The 21,253-nt window shown below is 35.5% G+C and overlaps 3 protein-coding genes and 1 pseudogene across 3 annotated transcripts; 1 reads left to right on the top strand and 3 right to left on the bottom strand.

Annotated features, from left to right (window-relative positions):
* Positions 1-9: 9 nt before the first annotated feature.
* Positions 10-422, bottom strand: LOC130501825 (auxin-induced protein 15A-like; annotated as a pseudogene).
* A 2,526-nt stretch (positions 423-2,948) lies between these two features.
* Positions 2,949-3,559, bottom strand: LOC130501824 (auxin-responsive protein SAUR20-like). The gene has a single exon (XM_056996643.1). The coding sequence runs from the start codon at positions 3,507-3,509 to the stop codon at positions 3,099-3,101; it is 411 nt and encodes a 136-aa protein (XP_056852623.1). The 5' UTR covers positions 3,510-3,559; the 3' UTR covers positions 2,949-3,098.
* A 2,557-nt stretch (positions 3,560-6,116) lies between these two features.
* Positions 6,117-6,923, bottom strand: LOC108840990 (auxin-induced protein 15A). Its single transcript, XM_018613782.2, has one exon. It carries the CDS (start codon positions 6,799-6,801, stop codon positions 6,487-6,489), a length of 315 nt encoding a protein of 104 aa, XP_018469284.1. The 5' UTR covers positions 6,802-6,923; the 3' UTR covers positions 6,117-6,486.
* A 7,759-nt stretch (positions 6,924-14,682) lies between these two features.
* Positions 14,683-18,543, top strand: LOC130501828 (uncharacterized). Its single transcript, XM_056996649.1, has 6 exons — positions 14,683-14,711; positions 14,790-16,398; positions 16,477-17,102; positions 17,182-17,469; positions 17,549-17,654; positions 17,926-18,543. The coding sequence occupies exons 1-6, from the start codon at positions 14,683-14,685 to the stop codon at positions 18,541-18,543; spliced, it is 3,276 nt and encodes a 1,091-aa protein (XP_056852629.1).
* The last annotated feature ends 2,710 nt before the right edge of the window (positions 18,544-21,253 follow it).

Raw genomic sequence — 21,253 nt, 5'->3', positions numbered from 1 at the left:
CACAGGCTGATTCAACATGTTCCCTTTTGCAGAAATAAACAAAGGGAACAACAACAAAAATTCTATAAATGGAAAGAAAAAAAACGTTAAAAGATGTTTTAGGTTGAAACAATACAACCATAAGAATTCAAAAGACCCACGAATATTTCTTCTCTGCAAGGAATCGTTAATCCACCAATTGGATGGTTGAAGCCAATCTTCCTCTGCTCGACTAAGCAAACCCTGAAACGAAGGATGGTTCAAATACGAGATCGGAACCACGAATCTCTTCTTGTTCTCCATCTCTTCTCCGACGTAAACGGCAACATGTCCTTTGGGGACACGAGACTGCTGTTTTTGCGACTGTTTAGAGTTGATAACACGCGACAATCGAATAGCCATGTCTAAAAAGCAATGAGATTTATAGAATTTCACAAGACAACTCTGTTATGAAAGTAGAGAAAGATTGATATTTTTTTGGTGGAGTTGTGTTTCAGTTAGTTGTTATTTATAGAGTTCCAAAAGGTCAAAGAATCAAACTTCGAAGTTGAGCCTAATGACAAAACAGATTTTTTGTGTATTATAAAAAAAAATAGAGTTGCAGCGTTCACATGTGATCTGGTTAATAAAAAAACTAAAGTTTACCTAGAAAAGGCATCAAGCTGATTCTGATTTAGTCTGGGTAACATTAGAATATAATCAGATAGGGACCCACAAGTTACAGAACTCACATGCTACTCTACTCTCTCTCACTTATTAAAATCTCTGGCTCATTATAAAACAGGTTTGGTCCTATTGGTTCTGATGAATAGACAACAGAAACAAGTGTCCTTATTAAATATTGATGACTATATGCATTTTTGACAAGTCTCTTGATGGCTCTTGAAAATGGTGGCTTTTGGTCTATATGTGTTGCCCCTATAGCCCCACTCGAGATGACCTATGTGTCTTAACGAAAAATTGTGTTTACAAAACTTATTCTCTATATTTATAGTTATTACTATTATTAAAATATGTAAGAGGACCCTTTTGTGTAATACTAAGCTTGTAGTCATGAAAATGAGAAAACATTGAACATGCATTGTTTTCTTTAGTTCTTATGTAGAATCTAGAAGTTCAAGATAAATTTTAGGTAGAAGTTGTATGTCTTAGAGAGTGATTTTATTTTATATATTATTAAGTATTATTTCTCTTGACAAGACGTTGTAGCCCAAGGTTAGACGGGTCCCCGCCTGCACCCAGTAGGGGTTCGATCCACGCCGGAGGAACTACCTTGCAACGCTCTTGTCACCCACACGGATATGGCCATGCTTTCGGCCCATTTGAAAAACTGGGGGGGGCGTCTACGTGGCATTCCTTTCCTGGGGATTAGTCTGGGCCTTCTGGGCCTGGATACCCCCAGGTTAAACAAAAAAAAAAAAAAAAAAAAAGTATTATTTCTCTTAGGAACACTTACCTTTTTTTTTTGTAAGTTCATTCGTCATCGCTGATTCTACAATAACATAAAGTTGGATGAATTTACCAGCATTTGTTATCTACATTATACCGCGGAGGAAGTTCGATTTTTTTCAATAAGATAAAATCAATCGGTTGAAATATTCAGTAACCTGTTTGATCTAAATAATTAATTAAAATATTTAGTATAAATCGCATGTATCTATCTATGTATGATTAGGGATTTAGGGTAGTTATAAGGAAAATCAGTTATTGTAACGACGGTCACGTGTCATCTATCTTATTTAAACAGAAACATTCTATTGGACCTAACATTTATTTTGTAAGTTTTTAAATTAAATACACCTTATACTTATAGTTAAACATACATTAAATCATATTTTATGTTCTGTTCTTTATACTACTATCCATATTTCCAAACAATATACTTATTCTTTATACTACTATCAATGTTTCCAAACAATATATTTATTTCTTTATACTACTATCAATGTTTCCAAACAATATATTTTTATACTACTATCAATATTTCCAAATAATACAATAATTAATCTTAGTTATTTTATATCTATCATTTTCTCTTTAAAATTTTGTAGAACTTCATAATTTTAAAGTTCACTATCATAAATTGCAAAATAGTGAACTTTAAAATTTCGATTATAAGATTACAAATTATGAAGCTATTACAATTTAAATCCAATTAGATTACATATCGGTCATCCACCAGTTTAATCGGTTAGTCTCGGATTTTAGTGATTTTTTAATATGAATATTTTAAAAACATAAAATGAATTGTCAGATCTCCGGATTAACCGGTATAATCACAATCGGGTTGAACTTAAAAAATACTGATTTAAATGCAAAAATATTTTAAATACACACTCTTTAAAATTTACCAAAATATTTGTTAAATTATTAGTGAAATTTTTCATCGTAAAATATTCCGCGCTTCAAAAGCGCGGGTCAAAATCTAGTTTGTATTATTATTAATTATCACAATTATCTCTTCCTAATAACAGAGAGTAACATGTGCTTGACAATCTATATATGCAATAATTTCTATCAAATAAAGTTGCGCAGTACTTTTTCAATATTTTTCATAAATATATTTTATTTGTTAGTCGTAGAGAATATGTCTCTTTTGGTTTGTTAACAATTAATTACATACTATTATAACCCATTTTGTTTATTCAGAGTGCATGTGATCCACCATTCCTTTAAATACATAATGCAAGTCATATAACTGGTTATTTAAATAAAAATTTGCAATTACGTAAAATTTCCTATCTTAATAATACTGTTTTCTAAATATAGTATTATCGTAGGAAGTACTATAACATTTGGCAATTAAGTTTGTTTCTAATATAATAAGCATTAATCAAACAAAGATGGTCAGAAAAATCTCTTTCGCCAAAGAGCTTTAAAGATCATGATCCTTCACAAACTTATACTTAAAAAAAAAAAAAATCCAATCAGCCTCTAAGTCTTGAGCTTTTAGAGGTTTGTGATATGAATCATTGCAAGATTATTAAGATCTTATTTCGAAACACAAGTTTGGACAATCCATATACACACAACTAAACTTCATATAATTCTCTGAGAGAACAACAACAAAAAGATTCATCAAAACCCTACTAAGACTATTTAATTAATCAATGCGTTTCTCAATGCAGCTGATGAGAAGTAATGAGATGAAGAAACGCTTCTTCTCGACAAGGAATCGTCAAACCGCCCATTGGATGATCAAATCCAAACTCTTCCTCTGCTCGATTAAGAAGCTCTCTGAACAAAGGATGGTTCAAGTATGATATCGGAACCACAAATCTCGTCCTCTCCATTCTTTCCCCAACGTAAACCGCTATGTGACCTTTAGGAACAAGCCCTGAAGCTGTTGTTGATGATGGTGATCCGTTCTTGTTCCTGATAGATTGTGATTTGAAGATTTGCTTTGCATTTGGAAGCATGGACCGCACTAAACCCATCTTCTTCTTTGTTTTTAAATGAAACGTTATCAATTTTGTGGATGTGAAGAATATTTGAAGCAAGTGACTTGATAGACAAGGAGGAGAAGACATTTCTATTTATAGTAGTTAACTTAAAGCATGCAGCTTCCAGATAAGAAATGACATGAATGTTAAAATAACAGCAAGATGAGATATCTCTCACTTTAAGAAAAAACCCAAAGGTATGGGCTGTTGGGCCCTCCCATCATCCATCTGTCTCACATGGCTTAGCTCATCTCTATGCAAAGTCACCAATCACCATATATATATATATATGTAAAATGTGACTGCACATAATGTACGTTTTTATATGATCGCCAATATAAAGGTTGTGTATGTCTATTTAATTAAAGCCTCGAAGTGGTGGATAGTCAAGTGTGCCCTGAGTCATAATAAGTGGGTTCAGTACTCCAGTTCTTGAACCACTTGTACCAATGGTCGACCTTATCCACTTTTCCTTTGCTCTCAAACTAGGGGCCGTACTGCTGGGACGAACTATGAGCTAGTATAGAGATGGTTATATATCATTACTTATATATTATATTAAAATAAAAATCTTATTTGATTATATATAAATATTTAATACAGCTCTGTAAACAGTTAGATGAATTTGTTTGCCATTGGATAAGGTCTGACTATCTTTGCATGTGATTTTGATGATGATGATAATTGTGACTGTTGCTACGTCTGAGTTTGAATATACAACATACTACTGTTTAATGATCGGAATATATCGAAAACAAAATCCTCACAGAACTATAGCTATTCGCTACCTGTGGCCTACTATCTTCTTCTTCTTTTTTTGAGAATGGCCTACTATCTTCTTGTTTTTTTATTTTACATTATTTGATTGTGTTAGATAGTGGTGGTGGACATATATATATATATGTTCTTCGCATTTGCAATAGTTGCTTTATGTGTATGGCTTAGTGATTGGTATCCTTTTTATGTTGAAAGAGAAGAGTTACGTTGCCTATAGAAACTGAAAACAAAAAAGTTCGTGAAACAAATAAAAATACTTGGCTTGCGCATCATCGCGTGTGTGATTAGAAAGAAGCTTTGCATGTGTTCTTCTAAAATTTTGAATCGGTTTTATGTTTCATTTATTTTCATAGATTTTTAGCATTATGCCAAGTTCCATCATTGACCAAGCATCCAGGACGTACGGGGTTTTCAGATATAAGAGGTGGACCACGTTTGCTTGCCAATAGATTTTCGTGGCTCCTAAGTCCAGTGTCAAAATCTACGGATGATTATTGAGGACAATCTATAAGTTATAGTGACTATTGATGCCACCTAACGATTGTTTTGTTTGGATCTTCCTGTCACAACCGTAGCTTTACTATTAAACACATGATAATTATAGTGGTGTATAATTATTATGATATCAATAAATAAAATACAAGATCCACAGTGGTATATAATATAGACTAGTGGAAATTTACTACTAGTAACCATGGATATACCACGATACAAATTGTAATTGAGGCATTTCTATTATCCTAAACATAATATATAGGGATGAATTAAATTTCGAAACCAATATATGATGTCATCCATACATTAATGGTATATATCGGTAATTGAACTAACACATGCAAAAGGAACATGGAATTGTTGATGAAATCTCGGATCAGAAAATGAAACTGAACGACCACTCATTGTTAACTGACACCGCTGAAAGATTCCACCGAAATTATATAATATACAAAATTCTAAATTCAAAACACTAAATCTAAACTTTCTCAAAAAACTATATAAATACAAAATAGTGAAATGCAGAAGAATTTAAGAAATTAATGTATCAAACCGTGGGCATCTACGAGTATCATTACCAATCTTCACCAAACCGGATGAAATATTTGTCTCAAGCTCCTAAATATTTTTAAAACATTATATATAAATAGATTTTTAAATTTGTAAAAACAATTTAAACTCTCAACTTATTGAAATCTTTCTAAATCGTGTATATCCTCCAAAATATTAGGATGAGTCGTGATTAATACATGACAGCTATAATATTATTACGAAAAACATGTAAATATTCAAAAAAATATAACAGAGATAGATAGGTCTACTAAAAATAGATATAGACAGACCTAGGAAATATAGATAAATATATATAGATAGATCCATTAAAAAAAATTAATTGGTAGATCAAAAAATAGATGAACAACAAAAGAGAATTGGGTATGTTAATTTTTAACAGGATATCTAAGTTTTTTTATAATTTAGTTCTTAAAATAGAGGAAAGAGATATCATAATATATATTTTTAGATACTTCTAAATCCACTATTATTTATTTCAGTTAATTATCATACATATATATATATATATTATCATTTTTAATATTTATAACATTCAAAATTGGCTGGGGAAATTATATTTGTGTCTTACCAATATTACAAATGTATAGTTCGATTAAGTTATTTTTATATTAAAAACAATATAAAATATAAATTTCTAATAAAATGACCTTTTAGCAGTATTACATAAAGAAAATATTAGGACCTCGAGTTAACTATTTCACTACTAGGTTTACGGCCGGGTACCTTTAAAATAAAAAAAATATGACGTTATCTATTTATATATAACGTCAAACTGTGTGCATGTATCTGACTACTGTAATTTATTAGGAACATTTTTTTGTTTGCTAAAATTATTAGGCACATTTTACGTTACGAAATTCTTTCTTAAATTAATTACTGTGGCGACAAAAGAAATGAACCACACCCATAAAAATTGCTTCTATAAAAACAAGCTAAGATATCTAATCTATATACATAAAGGAAAAGTAAGCAAATCGACATAGAAAAGAAACTTAAGTTAATTTTCTGAGCAATTGAATACTTTACAAGTGGAACAGTTATAAGAACTCTCAAGATCTTCTTAGATCCAAAACTGAAAGAGTCTACTTAGTATCTCAATCTCGAGTTATTCTCTACACTGCCTTGGGTACATTCAAAGAAAAAGAAAAAGAAAAAGAAAACACAATTTATTTGTATGAATAATCTTAATGAATCTTGGGATGATCAGTGAGCTCCCTTATCATGAACCGTTTAGAATAGAGGCTAGAGCAGTAAAGTAATCTTCAGTGCAAGGGATTGTTAGACCTCCCATGGGATGATCGAACCCAAACTCTTCTTCCGCGAGGTTCAGCAAACTTTGGAACAATGGATGGTTTAAATATGATATAGGTATCACAAATCTCTTCCTTTGGTAAGTCTCACCCACGTAGACGGCCACATGACCCTTTGGGACATTATTGGTACCCGACATCGCCAGGACGCTCGCAATTCTCGCTGATAAGCTTCTTTGAAGCTTTTGCTTAGCGTGAGACAGTCCAATCAACTGAATACCCATCTTTGAGGATCAATGCAAGTAACGGAAAAGGGAGTTTTTGAAAGAAAATAAATTTTAAGAGATAAATATTTGACTATCTTGGGATTTTATAGGAAGGGATTAGGTTAGTTTGTAAGCAAGATTCTCAAAGTGTGTAAAGTATATATAGGGAAACTAAAAGAGTTCGTGACCGCAATTCACTCGAGAGTAATAGTTTGGGGAACATATCAGGTGGAGCTATTGGATGAAGTTCACATGCTTATGCCTTGTCTTTTTTAGAACCAATATTTTTTTCCTTTTTAGTGATGAAACATGTTTATAAGACCCTACCATTCCCGATCGAAGATGAATTATAACAACCTACTGTCTCTTATATGAATATAATCAAAATATGAATGGACAAACATTTTACAATCAACTTATATGAGATTATTACTTTTGATAAAGACATTCCGTCGGAAATTGAATGTATACAATGCTTTGCTAGATAATAATTAAATCTGACTAAAATGCATTCAAATTAGGACCGGATTATAAGTCACTCGAGAGTAATAGTTTGAGGAACATATCAGGTGGAGCTAGTGGATGAAGTTCACATGCTTATGCCTTGTGTTTCTAGAACCCACTTTGTATTTTCTTTCTTTTTGGTGAAATGTTTCTAAGACCCTACCATTCCCGCAGATGAATTATAACAACCTACCATCTCTTATATGAATAGAACCAAAACAAGAAAGGAGAAACATGTTTCAATCAACTTGTATGAAATTATTTTTCTGATAAAGACATTCCATAGATGTATAAAAGGTGCGTTCGGAAATTGGATATATACAATGCTTTGCTAGATAATAATAAAGCCTGAGTGATTTGACATACCATATTAAGCAAACTGTTTCAGATTAGGACCTTTTTTGGTTTTGTGGGGCGAGGTATACAATCGATCATAGTCCCGTACTTTCAAAGGCCACACAGCCCACATGCAAGAAGTAGAGAATAAATCATGCATGAATTCCAATTAATTATCCCATGCATCGTTTCTCTATACAAGGTTAAATTAATCCACAACACATAGGAAAGGATAGGAACTAATAGGCTACTTGTCTACAGAAATTTTGGAACTTTTAGATTTTGAGGATATAAATGTTTCTTATTTAAATTAGTAAAAAATAATAATAAAAAATTGTTAACAATATAAGTGATATATCCAGACGTTAAAAAAAAACAATATAAGTGATATTTATGTGGATCATATGCTAATTCGGCCCAATCCGGGCCTAATTGAGCCTAATTGAGGGTATTTTAGTCTAGTTTAAAATATTTTCTCACTAACTAATTAAGAAATGGTTTTTCAGTTCAAAATTATAACTCCTGAAGAACTGAAAGAAAAAGAATAAAAAACATTTAAAATCCATATGAAGAAAAACACATTTCTTTAAACTTTATACAATTTCAATATTGATATTCAACTCGATATTTTTCAGCAGTGCAAAAAGTTAAATTATTTGGGAACAAAAGCATCTGCATATGTTGCAACCACTGTAGATAATGGCTGCATATACAGAGATAAACTGAACGTACCCATAAAAAGCAATAACGAAAAAGCTAAATGAACCAAATCGAAAACTCTTTTGAGACAAGTGCAACTAATGTCCCCGTGCCCGTTTGACTGTATTTGACATAATGTAGGTCAAAAGGGCGAATAAAATTATTGCGATTCTAAGCTTTATAATTGGGTGGATTTGAATATGTTAGTGGTTGGCAGCTATTACATACAGCACGAGGGCTTCATCATCAACTCACTGACTCTTTACGTTTGACCTAAAAAGGCTAAACGTTATTGGAAAATCTTGTGACGGTCCATTCGTGGATATCCATGTTTCTGCGCTCAATTCATTTTCGTTGCTCACCTATATGTATATTCTTTTGGATAATGGCTTTTCATGTGAAATAGTTAGAGAGCATGTGGTGTGACCCACCAAATTATAGAGGGAGCGTTTGATACATGACAACTTTTCAGATATGAATCAACAGATATGATCGACTTCGTTATTGTGTAAGAAGAGAATACTGACTTTCGAGAAACTGTAATTTGTATTTCCATTTTCGAGAAGAGTAGAATATGTCAAACATATATGCCTATATGGGTTCTACGAACTTCCAGGGTCTAACCAAACCAAAAAAAATCTCTATTCGAACATACAAGAGGATAAATAAATAAATTTGAATGAATGTATTTAACTTTGGGCTGAACATATAACTCATTGGCCCAAGAGTTTATCATATTGTACAAAAGTATCTAAGAAACCTTGGGTTTTTTTTGTCATTGTTCTAAATGTTTTTTTTGTCAACAATGGTTATTTACACACCGAGGCTCGAAGATTAGCTGAGTTTTATTTTCCAGAAATTATTTAAGACTCACTTAAGATGTTTGTATTTCTCCGTTTAGCATTAACGTAGGGAGCTCAAAAAATCATTATGAACTCATACCACACGGCACGCAGATGAAAATAGATGCAACGTAACAATAGATGCCATTACTAGAAACGTGGCAAACTTATGTTTGATACCATATCACCATCTCACCATCTGCAACTCATCCGAACTGATCGGTTATATTATAAAATCCATTCGGTTCATTAAAGAGGAATCGAAGACCCAAAACCTCCTCAATAACTGTAGTAATTATGTTTATATTTTTCCTAAACAATTGTGTTTTATATAAAACCACATCATCCACGTCCTAGACAACACATCTAGCTTTACTGCTTCCTTTCGTCTACTCTTCCCTCGAATCTCCCGACACAGAGACATGGCAAGGACTCGATCTTTTACTCGACGACGCTACTTTGACAAACCAAGTCTCGTCAAAGGCATCGATCTCCCAAATCTCAGCCTTGTTCCGCATCGCTGCTTCTGTTTTCACCGAGATCCCGTCTCTGAAGACGATCAGAGACGCTTCTCTGGGCCTCAAGGAGTTGCGTTTCCACCATGCTCCGATCTTTGGGCTTGTGTGTGGCCTTCTCGGGATGGATTCAGAGACTTCTCAGAGGGCCTACCTGTTTGTTACACTGAGAGATGTTGTCTCGGCTGCGACGAGGTTGAATTTAGTGGGATCTATGGGCAGTCCCGGCCCTGAAAAAACAAAGGCTGGAAGCCAAAAATAAAAAGGCCACTAGGTGGTACCTTTAGGGGAGTTCCTTGCAAGTTAGACCATTTAAGCTACTGACATATTTTAGATATAGGCCGAAAAATATGTTACTTATAAACAGGCCGGAATTGGATGCTTCTAATGTAAGCTCAAGGATTTGGAGCCTGACGTATTGGTATAATGACACACAGAGAGAGTGTTGCTGCTGTGTTACACATGGACGATATTGTGTAACACATCGACGTGGACATAAGGAATTAAGATGTGATGACTTGGAAAGTTTTCATTGACTGATCTTGGTTGGACGTGATTAACACTCTCTCTGTGTCATTACACCAGTACGTCAGGCTCCAAATCTTTGAGCTTACATCTAATGCTTATGCTCAGGGCCGCTACTGCTGATGTTAGGAGTTTTGAGACTCCTAAGTCAAATGATAGTAAAATGGAAGTAATATGTCGAACCAGTTCTGAGGGATTTCAAGCACTAAGAATGCAAGCACTTACTTAATCTAAATGCAACCAATAATTTAAAATGATTTCAGAAACAATAACTAACTATGATGACAAGATAGAACTAAAGCGCAGTAAACGAGTGACTTTCTTAAATATGATAAAAGAGAACTCATGGGCATGGGAATATGATTTCGGGTGATCAAGTATCAAACAAAGATGACAAATGATGAATCAAACAAATGACCTTAAGCCTAAACATGATCCTAAGCAAGCTCTATATCTAGATGAATGCTCATTTGCTAACACATCTCAAACATCAAATCTCTTTGGCTGAATGATATGAAAGCAATCAATAAGAACATGTTTATTAGCTATCCTAACACTCTTAACAACAAATATCTTTGGCAAGATGCATTAAGAGCCTAGCAGAGTTGTCTCGGACATTTCAACAAACACCTTTTGGGTGGGAAATGTCTAGAGATCAACTTTCGAATGATCAGATCGAAAAAGGCTGTAAGAACACTCTACTAGCAAGGCTTGAGATTGATCTACACTAAAAACATCTTTGATCTAACCTAATCACCCTAGTCTCCCTAACTCATGAATTCAAAAGAGAACTACTCACTAATCTTCATGTTGAACCTCACTACAGGAAATGTGGGTATTAATAGCGTCGTAGCATAGCGGTTTTTGCGTCTCTGCTATTGTATTTCAACACGGGCCTTTATAATAGCGTTTTTGGAATGTATAAGCTATCTCTGTAGACGCGGCAAAATAAAATAATCCAGCCGCGTTAATTTGGTAAGTGGAGGCGCCTTACCATTGCAAATAAAAAAATAAATGCTATCGTATATGAAAAATATATTAAAAATAACCCTAAGTATTTAAATCGAAACCCATTTCTCTTCACTTCACTCTCTTCACATTCCTCGAAATCGAAACCGAGACTCATCAAAGTTCTTCAGAGTTCTCTCGAGTGGAAGCTTCAATTGGTATGAGTTTCGATTTGATTCTGAGTTTAGATTAGAAACTTTCAATAGTGGGTTTAGATTAGAAAATTTCATCGAATCTCTTTGATTTTGGGGTTCTATTTGATCGTATCTCTTCGATTCGAATCTCTTTTCACATGCATGTCCGCGTTAACACATGATTCGATTATGGGTTTGTTCGGTTTAGATTTTGAATATGATTGTGGGTTTCGATTTGATTTTGGATTTCTTTATTAGTTTCAGAAATGGCAAAGACAAGAGGAGGAGGAAAAGTTGGTTCTCGTCGGAGTAGACGTAATCAAGGCTTGGAGGTAGTAGATCAAGGCTTGGAGGACAAGAGACCGCAACTAAAAGTGAAGAAAGCTACAGCAAAGAAAACGGCTTCCCCTAAAAAGAGTTTAGTTCTAACGCCAACGAGAAGAAGTAGTAGAATCAAGAAAGTGGCTGCTCAAGATGATGATGAGCTAGAAGATGTTACACCTGATGATGATGATGATGAGCTAGAAGATGTTACACCTGAATATATTCCCCGAGTTGATGAGGTAGAAGATGTACTCAATGGGAAAGAGGCTGAAGAAGATGGAGATGGCAATGGGAAAGAGGCTGAAGAAGATGGAGATGGCAATGGGAAAGAGGCTGAAGAAGATGGAGATGGCAATGGGAAAGAGAATGAAGACGAACAGGCCAATATGGAAGATGATGGAGTTCTCAATGAGAAAGGGAATGAAGAAGAAGCTCGCGATATGGAAGAAGATGGCACTGCGCAAGATGATGAGATTCCTAGTACTGAAGGAGTTGAGCTAGGAGGGGAGGAAGTTCAAAAAAAAAATAAAAGAGGACCAACAAAGTTGCGCAGAGTGGCTGAAAATCCCAATGATAAGATTATGGTCACATTCAATGACATTGGTGAGCATATTGGACCTGGTTCAGTAACACTATCGTCTTTTCTTGGTCCTCTTGTGAGGGAACATGTTCCGGTTACACTCGCTGATTGGAGAAATCTTGATGCAGCGACTAAAGCAACAATGTGGGAAGAAATTCAGGTTTGTATATATACATTAGTATGTTTTGTTGAACCGCAAGATGAAATTATAACATGTTTAACTTGCTTATTGTGATGCAGGGGAGATTTAACTTGCAAGAAGATTGGCAGAAAGCTGTTATTTTCAAGCAGCTTGGAAATGTGTGGAGGGCTGGGAAGTCGAGGCTGGTGTCACAAGTACGTGTGGCGAAGACTGCAGCTGAGAGAATAGCTTTAAAACCGAGCAACATCCCATCCATTCAAGTGTGGAACTCTTGGGTTAAGAGTAAAACTACCAAATCTTTCACGGTGAGTTATCTACAACTAAGTAAGTTTCATCCTTAAAGGTCATATCTGATAGATTTAATCACTGTCATATTTATATTGTAGGAAACGAGTAACAAGTACAGAGCGATGAGAAGAAATCAGATTCCTCACACCACTAGCCGCAAAGGGATGCTACAACAATTGAGTTATCTCTAGTCATTACCTTCTTGCATTTTAGCAAAGCAAGGAAGGTGAATCTCGAAGATGCAAGATCTATGATTGGACCAACGACGAGGATGAGGTTATTGCTGAAGGTCTCATGTGCTCTTCTAAGCCCAAAGAGATGCTTAACAATATACCTCTAGGTCCCAATGCTGTTAGTATCGAAGTTGTGAAGGTGTTCAATGATCAGGCTTATTTGTGGAGGCCAACCGCTGATATGTTCTTGATTGGTGATGCACTTAGCGAGAAAATAGCATGGCCAGTCCTGAAGGTTGAAGTCATGCCTACACCTGCTACAGAAGTAACACCTACTAAATGTGCAGGCAAGAAAATAGCATCACCTTCGAAACCAGCCAAGAAAAAAGCAGTGGTATGTTGTTAACATGAAGTTAATTTATTTATTTGTATGATGATTGATGTTGAGTCCTTAATTGATGTTGGAACTTGCTTATGTCGTCTTGTTTGAGTTGTAGAGTCCAGGCAGCACTAGTTCGACCAGAAGTCCGAAGCAGAAGTGTATTCTCTTGGATTGCAACAACTCTGGACGTAAGGTAGCTGAAGGAAGAGTAGCTTCAACGGATCCGAATGAGTTGTGCCACTTTGTACTCCTAGGTCCAAATGCAAGCAAGGTGTGGATTGATGTGGCTAAGATCGATGATGCAAAAGTCTGGAGGCCAAATTCAGAGATTGAATACATATCTGATGCAATGGGTTCGGTTGTGGCATGGCCAAATGACAAAATCAAGTTTGTCTAAACATGTCGTCTGAAACAGTTTTCAAGTTGTTATGTCGGCAATGTATTTCTAGTGTGTGATAGAATTTTAAAGTACTTTTATGATCGGTTAAATCATGTGTAATATTATGTTATGGTTAACTGACAAAAACAAATATTATGTGTGATATTATGATTAATGGTTGTGTGTGAAAATGTTTAGCTTGTTAAACCCTATACCCTAAAGTGCATAATTTTACATTAAACCATAAGTTTTAAAAATTAAAACCACAGGTGATAAGACCAAAATTAAAACCATATACCCTAAAGTGAAATCCCTAAACCCTAAAGTACAAACATATACCCTATACCCTAATTGTTCTTGATTTCACAATTTTGTTCTTTATAAAAAGGATATTGTAATCTTAATTTCATAAAACTAGTTAGTTATAAATTTTATAAACACTCATTTGTTCAAACCCTATACCCTAAAGTCTTTGTACATACAAATAAGTAGTAGTGTTTGTGAACATATGAGCTAGATTGATCAATTTTATAAAAGCTCACATAAAATATTTTTATGTATACGATTTTTTTTTTAAAAAATTAGAATACTGATATTTTAATTTTTAAGATTTAATTTAATTTTTTTTTGCTTCGAAATCCTATATATATATTAATTTTAAGATTTCAAACGAAATTAATATACTGAGCCAATGAGGAGTAACCTCCAAGATTGCAGACGTGGCAAACCATAGGCCGATGGATGTGTTTCGCCAAATTCAATCTTAGCCATTCTTTTTAATTGCACACGGATTAATCCTATACCATTGATTCGTGTTGGTAACTTTGATCTGAGCCGTTCTTTTCTGAACCAATAAGGAGCAACTACTAAGATTGCACTCGGATTAATCATAGACCGTCCGATTGCTCTCCAAATCTTTGATCACAGCCGTTCATTTTTTTCTGTCTCTGTTTGCAGTTGGAAAATTTCAGAACACAACATCTCTCTTTCTGTTTCTGTCTCGCGAGCTTTGACCTAAACAAACCCTAAAGAAAGCTAAGATCGAACCAGCCGTTCCTGTATTCGCAAATGGATAAGACGTGGATTTGGCTTCCAAGGTATAACTTACAATCTCTCGATCTCACTTGTACTCGCCGATTAAAAGAAAGCTAACTTATTTTGTCTGATTCTTGTAGGAATAGCCACGAGTATTCAGAAGGAGCAACTAATTTCGTGAATTCGTCAGCAAGAAGATTGGGAAGTCTTCTTGAAATGCTATGCCCTTGTAGAGACTGCCGCAATCTGAGCCATCAGTCACTGGATAAAATTGTGGAGCATTTGGTGATTAGGGGTATGGATAAGAAGTATAAGAGTTCTCGTTGGAGTATTCATGGTGAAAAAAGAGATTCTGCAGAAGACAGTGTACTTCAATGTGAAACAGAGGCATTTGATTTGTTTAAGACAGCATTCTCCATGGACGAAGGTGGTCCAAACCCGACAACTGACAACGAAGATGATGAAGCACCAGAGGAACTTGAGTTTACAAAAAAGCTAAGAGATGCTCAAACGCCATTATACTCGGGTTGTCTCAAGCACACAAAGGTTTCAGCTATCATGGGACTTTACAGATTCAAGGTTAAAAGTGGTGTGTCGGAGAACTACTTTGATCAGCTGTTGGTTTTACTTGAGGATTTGCTACCTGAAGACAATGTTCTTCCCAAGAGTTTAGCTGCAATCAAGAAATTTCTGAAGATCTTTGGGTTCGGCTACGACAATATCCATGCTTGCAAGAATGATTGCATACTGTATAGGAAGGAGTACGAGAACCTACAAAGCTGTCCAAGATGCAAAGTTTCAAGATGGGAAATGGATAAGCACAGTAATGAGATAAAGGTGGGGATTCCGGCAAAGGTCCTAAGATATTTTCCAATCAAGGACAGGTTTAGGAGGATGTTTAGATCAAAGAGGATGGCTGAAGATCTGCGTTGGCACTATACCAATGCCACTGAAGACGGTACAATGCGGCACCCCGTTGATTCTATCTCTTGGGCACAAGTGAATGCTAAATGGCCAGACTTTGCTGCTGATCCACGGAATCTTCGACTTGGGATTTCCACAGATGGGATGAACCCTTTCTCCATGCAAAGCACCAATCACAGCACATGGCCAGTGTTGTTAGTGAACTATAACACGCCTCCAACCATGTGTATGAAGGCTGAGAATATAATGTTGACTTTGTTGATCCCTGGTCCTACTGCTCCTGGTAATAACATAGATGTTTACCTAGCACCACTGATAGACGATCTAAAAGATTTGTGGGCTGAGGGTATTGAAGTGTATGACTCATTTGCGAAGGAGAATTTTAATCTCAGAGCCTTGCTGCTTTGGAGTATCAGTGACTATCCAGCCTTAGGAACACTGTCTGGATGTAAAGTAAAGGGGAAACAAGCCTGCAATGTATGCGGAAAGGATACACCTGCAAGGTGGCTTAAGTTTAGCCGCAAGTTTGTCTACATGGGTAACAGAAGGAGACTACCGCCTGGCCATCGTTACAGATATAAAAAAGCTTGGTTTGACAACACTGTGGAGGAAGTGAATGCGAATAGGATACAAACAGGCGCTGAGATATATGAAACACTACAAGCTTTTACGAATGATTTTGGTAGACCTCTAGAGAAGGAAAAAAAAAGGAAAAGACTAGAGTTGGAAGATGATGAGAGGGTAGTGGAAGAAGAGTGTGATGAATCAAATGAACTATGGCGGTGGAAGAAGAGATCAATATTCTTTGATCTACCTTACTGGAAGGTAAAGTATAGTAACTGACTTATATTATGTGATTGTTGTATATGAATATGCCTAACAGTTTCTTGTTTAATGTGTTAGGAGTTACCTGTTCGTCACAATATTGATGTTATGCACGTAGAAAAGAATGTGTCTGATGCTATATTGTCTCTGTTGATGCAAAGTGCGAAGTCAAAAGATGGGTTGAAAGCAAGAAAAGACTTAGAAGATATTGGAATCAGAAAGCACTTGCACACAGAGGTGAGGGGAAAGAAAACATACTTACCTCCTGCTGCCTACTGGTTATCGAAGAAAGAGAAGACCATTTTTTGCCAAAGGTTAGCTAAGTTTAGAGGTCCTGATGGTTATTGTGGTAATATTGCGAATTGTGTTTCAGTTAACCCTCCAAATATTGGTAGTTTAAAGTCGCATGATCATCATGTCCTAGTACAGAACTTGTTACCAGCTGCATTAAGAGGGTTGTTACATAGGGGTCCTAGGATAGCCATAAATAGATTATGCAGTTACTTCAATAGGTTGTGTCAGCGCATCATTGACCCAGAGAAACTTATATCCATGGAAACAGAGTTTGTGGAAACAATGTGTCAGCTGGAGCGCTTCTTCCCTCCAGCCCTTTTTGATATCATGTTTCACCTACCAATACATCTATCAAAAGAGGCACGCTTGGGAGGACCAGTTCACTTCCGCTGGATGTATCCCTTTGAAAGGTTTGATTAACTCATTTGCTTTAATATATGCACTTTCCGCAATGATGTTTGACTTATATTCATATTTCCTGAGTTATAGGTACATGAAAACACTAAAGGCTTTTGTGAAGAATTATGCAAGGCCAGAAGCATGTATGGCTGAGGCGTATTTGGCTGGAGAATGCGTTGCATTCTGTTTAGAGTTCCTTAAAGATTCAGTACCAGTTCAAGAAGCAGTTAATCGTAATGAAGATGTCGAGACTGACACAATGGTGGTTGAAGGCCGACCTCTGCAGAAGGGTATAGAGGTTACCCTTTCAGATAAAGATAGAGACATTGCACATCGCTATGTGCTAATGAACATGGCATCTTTGGATCCATTTCTTGAGTAAGTAATTCTCTATGTTTCTTCTACTAGTTTTACTCATAAGTTCATTTTCATATACTGTTGTTTAATTTAAAATCAGGATGCATTTGGAAGAGTTGCAAGCAAAGGATGCTCGATTGGCTAGAAATGAAACTTTGTTATGGAAATACCATACTGACCACTTTGCAGAATGGCTTAAAAATAAGGTTTCAAACTCCATATTCTTTTCTTGATTATTTTGATGACTGGTTAGCTTGTATCATGATGCCTGGTTAGCTTGTATCTTGAAGAACATGTCCAGATTTTAGTGAATTGATGTCTGAGTAGCTTATAGCTTGATGAACTGTCTGGATTTTTAGTATTTTGATGACTGGTTAGCTTGTAGATTGATGATTGGTTTTCTGGTATATATTATCATGTTTTGATTATAATTCAAGTACCTCGGCTTGATGATCATGCTCTGATTTCCTGTCGCAGATTCATTCAGACTCAACAGATAGTCATTCTAAGGAGATAAGGTGGTTGGCATTTGGGCCAAGAAATGTTGCTTTAGCACATAAAGGATTCATCATCAATGGCCAACGGTTTCATACTGATGCGGTCAAGCTGAAGACACAAAACAGTGGAGTAACTTATGAAGCCTTTAGCATGTGTAGATCAAGTGCTCGAGATATGAGACAGGTCGCGGATATGATTACATACTATGGAGTGATAAAGGAGATTTTGGTCATCGACTATCACATGTTCAAAGTGCCACTCTTTAGATGCAACTGGGCAAACACAGCGAATGGTGTGAAGGAAGAAGATGGCTTCACTCTTGTTAACCTTCATATGAACCAAGCAGCCTATTTGAAAGATCCATTCATTCTACCTTCTCAAGCAAAACAGGTTTTCTACTCTAGGGAGGATGATGCTTCAAATTGGTATGTTGTTATGAGAGCACCACCTAGAGGTTATCATGAGTTGGAAACAGAAGAGGATTTAGGTGGTGCTCCTTTACCTGTCCAAGAAGTTGATGATATGGGTGATGAAGCTTCAGATGATGATAGTGTTTATGTTAGGGATGATTGTGAAGGTTTATTAGTGGTAGATTAATAGGTTGTGTGATGGTTTGTATAATTGTGATAATGTTGTGTTATGGAATTTAAATAATTATACTATTTTTTGGTTTTTCAATAATTTAAATTTTTTTATTTCATATTTCGAAATTCATTATTAAAACAAATCAATTCACTAATTATTATTAATTAATTTCCGGATAATTAAAAAACTAATTAATAACACGAAACATTTGCTATCTTTGCTATTGGGAAAATCAAATTATTAGGTTATAATAACATTTGTCAAACGTTATTATAAATATTAACAATTGCATTAAAAAAAAGCGCTATTGTTATAAACTTAATAATAGCACAAAGGAAAACCGCTATTAAAAGGGTCGGACCTTTTATAACGGGCGATGTCAGAGCGTCCAAGGAAGCGCTATTAAATATGAATCATAGCGCTTTTCGGGCGCTATTACTACCCACATTTCCTGTAGTGCCTTAAACCCATACTGGATTTCAGATTAAACATGTAGATGAACACAAGAAATCAATAAGAAATCAATAACAAGAGAACAATGAATCCAAAAGATGAACTTTCCAAGAGTATTTTGTGGTTTTCTCTTCAACAAAAGATAATCCGCCCCAAAAGTGGCTACAATCAGTCTTAAACTTAGGTTTTTCAGAGTGCCAAAACGACATAAGTAATTGCAAATAGGTCCTTGAATTAAAAAGAAATCGCAAATAAGAAACACGCAGCGACCTCCGCAGGTCGCTCCAGCACGTCGCTCTGGCCTTGGGAGCGACATCGGATGGTCGCTGCGAGGGGTCGCTCCGGAGCATTTTCTTCGTCTTCGAGCCGTGTAAAGCCGAGCGACTTGGAGTGGTCGCTCTAGCTTTGGTCGTCAAGGTCGCTCCAGCTGGAGCGAGGTCTCACAGCGACCTCTGCAGGTCGCTCCAGGCTCTTCTCGACCAATCATCCTCCTTTTCACATCTTTTGAGCTCCAAATGCATCCCAATGTCTCCAAAAGCTCCATAAGATGCTCCAATACCTGATAAGGACTCATGTATGCAAAATGCAACCTAAACATGGCTAGAATCTAAACTACATGATGAAAATGCATGAAAAGGAATGGGTGAAACAATGCAATTATGCAAGACATCAACTGCCTATGGGTGCTTCGGTGATGCAGCATCGTATCGCCGTTGTGGCTGAAACGGTTTTAAATAAATGGAAGGATCGGGATGCGAGTGAAGTGTGTCAGACGTCTCCATTGCTAGATGTTGTGCAAGGTTGCCACGGTTACTTGTTTTCTAGATTGTTTTGCTCTTGATGAAAACACACATTGATGTGATTTTATGTTATTTTAGTTGTATAAGCATGAGGATGATCAAATTGTATGATAGTTCTGAGATAAGATGAGATGTGTTTTAAAACATTTGCTACAGTGTGGCAGCGTTCTTGGGGATTGAGTATTTATCTATGAGAGAAGTGCAGGTTATGGAAACAAGCATGTAGAATTGGTTCACAATTATTGTTTTTCCGACAACTCTGATTTTATGTTCCACATTCCTATATTGTCTAGTGATATGTATATTACAGTCCAAGATATTTTAGCATAAAGACAAGTGGTTACAAAATAAACTAAAAGGAAAATGATATATGGATGTATTACAAGCTGAGATTTGTAATACAAACGACTAACCATTGTTTCGTTATAACAATGAGTTGTTTGGAGAACTAAAATAGACAAATCACAGTTGAATTTTACAAAACTAATCAGACATATATATTTTAAGGAAAAATAATAAACTGATTAAGACAACAATTAAAAATAGTTATTATTAGTTCTACTATATAAATCACCTACATTAACCTAACATTACTCAACAAATTATCTTGTTTACGATTTAGAAAGAAGAAATTGCAGTGTCTGCATTTGTGATAATTAAAGACATTCGTCATGTGGGTTCAGAAAAAATCAAGCGTTTTCATGATCATAGTTATGATTATGGTAGTGTTTTCGGCGCAAATTTCTCATTCCCACGGTGCAATATGTCAAAAACATTGCATTTCGAATCAGTGCATGAACATGATGAAAAATCCTGATTTAACCACCTGCAAAAAAGTTTGTGACGAGTTTTGCAGTAAACAAGGAACACTTCACCCACAGTATACTCTTCCAGGAGGTGACGGCGGTATTATATACAAAGGTTATTGCTTTTGGAGACCTGCCGATTGCGCTACCTGATTCAAACTATTAATTACACATTTTCTTATTTTAATTTGTTTTGCTTTTATATATAAAATGATAATACTATGATCGATGTTTAATATAATGTTTCTATTTCTTATATTATGTATTTACTTATTATTTATTTTTCTTTATATTTTATATTTATTTTTATTTATCTTTTTTCATTTTTAATAGTAATGCCATGTGATATCATTCGGAGAATAATTTTCGCTGATGTGATCGCTATCTGGAGCTTCGAATAGTTTTTTTTATTAGAATAGATTAATATATTTTTTAAAAAAATACGAGTAATATGTACAATTCTCTCTTTGTTTTTTTTTTTTTTAACAGTGATGTTCTGCAACCCGTAGACCCGTAGACACTTCCGTAGTTTTCCGCAACCCATAGGCCCGTAGTCACTTCCGTAGCTTTCCGCAATCCTTAGGCCCGTAGTCACCCTTGGCCCGAAACCAGCCGTTACTAATACCCATTACCCAAGGACCCAGCACCAACGCCGCGCTTAAA

The sequence above is a fragment of the Raphanus sativus genome, unplaced genomic scaffold, assembly GCF_000801105.2.
Source record: "Raphanus sativus cultivar WK10039 unplaced genomic scaffold, ASM80110v3 Scaffold0300, whole genome shotgun sequence".
Classification (NCBI taxonomy): domain Eukaryota; kingdom Viridiplantae; phylum Streptophyta; class Magnoliopsida; order Brassicales; family Brassicaceae; genus Raphanus; species Raphanus sativus.
Note: the sequence above shows the minus strand (reverse complement) of the source record. Positions and strands in the feature narration are given on the sequence as shown.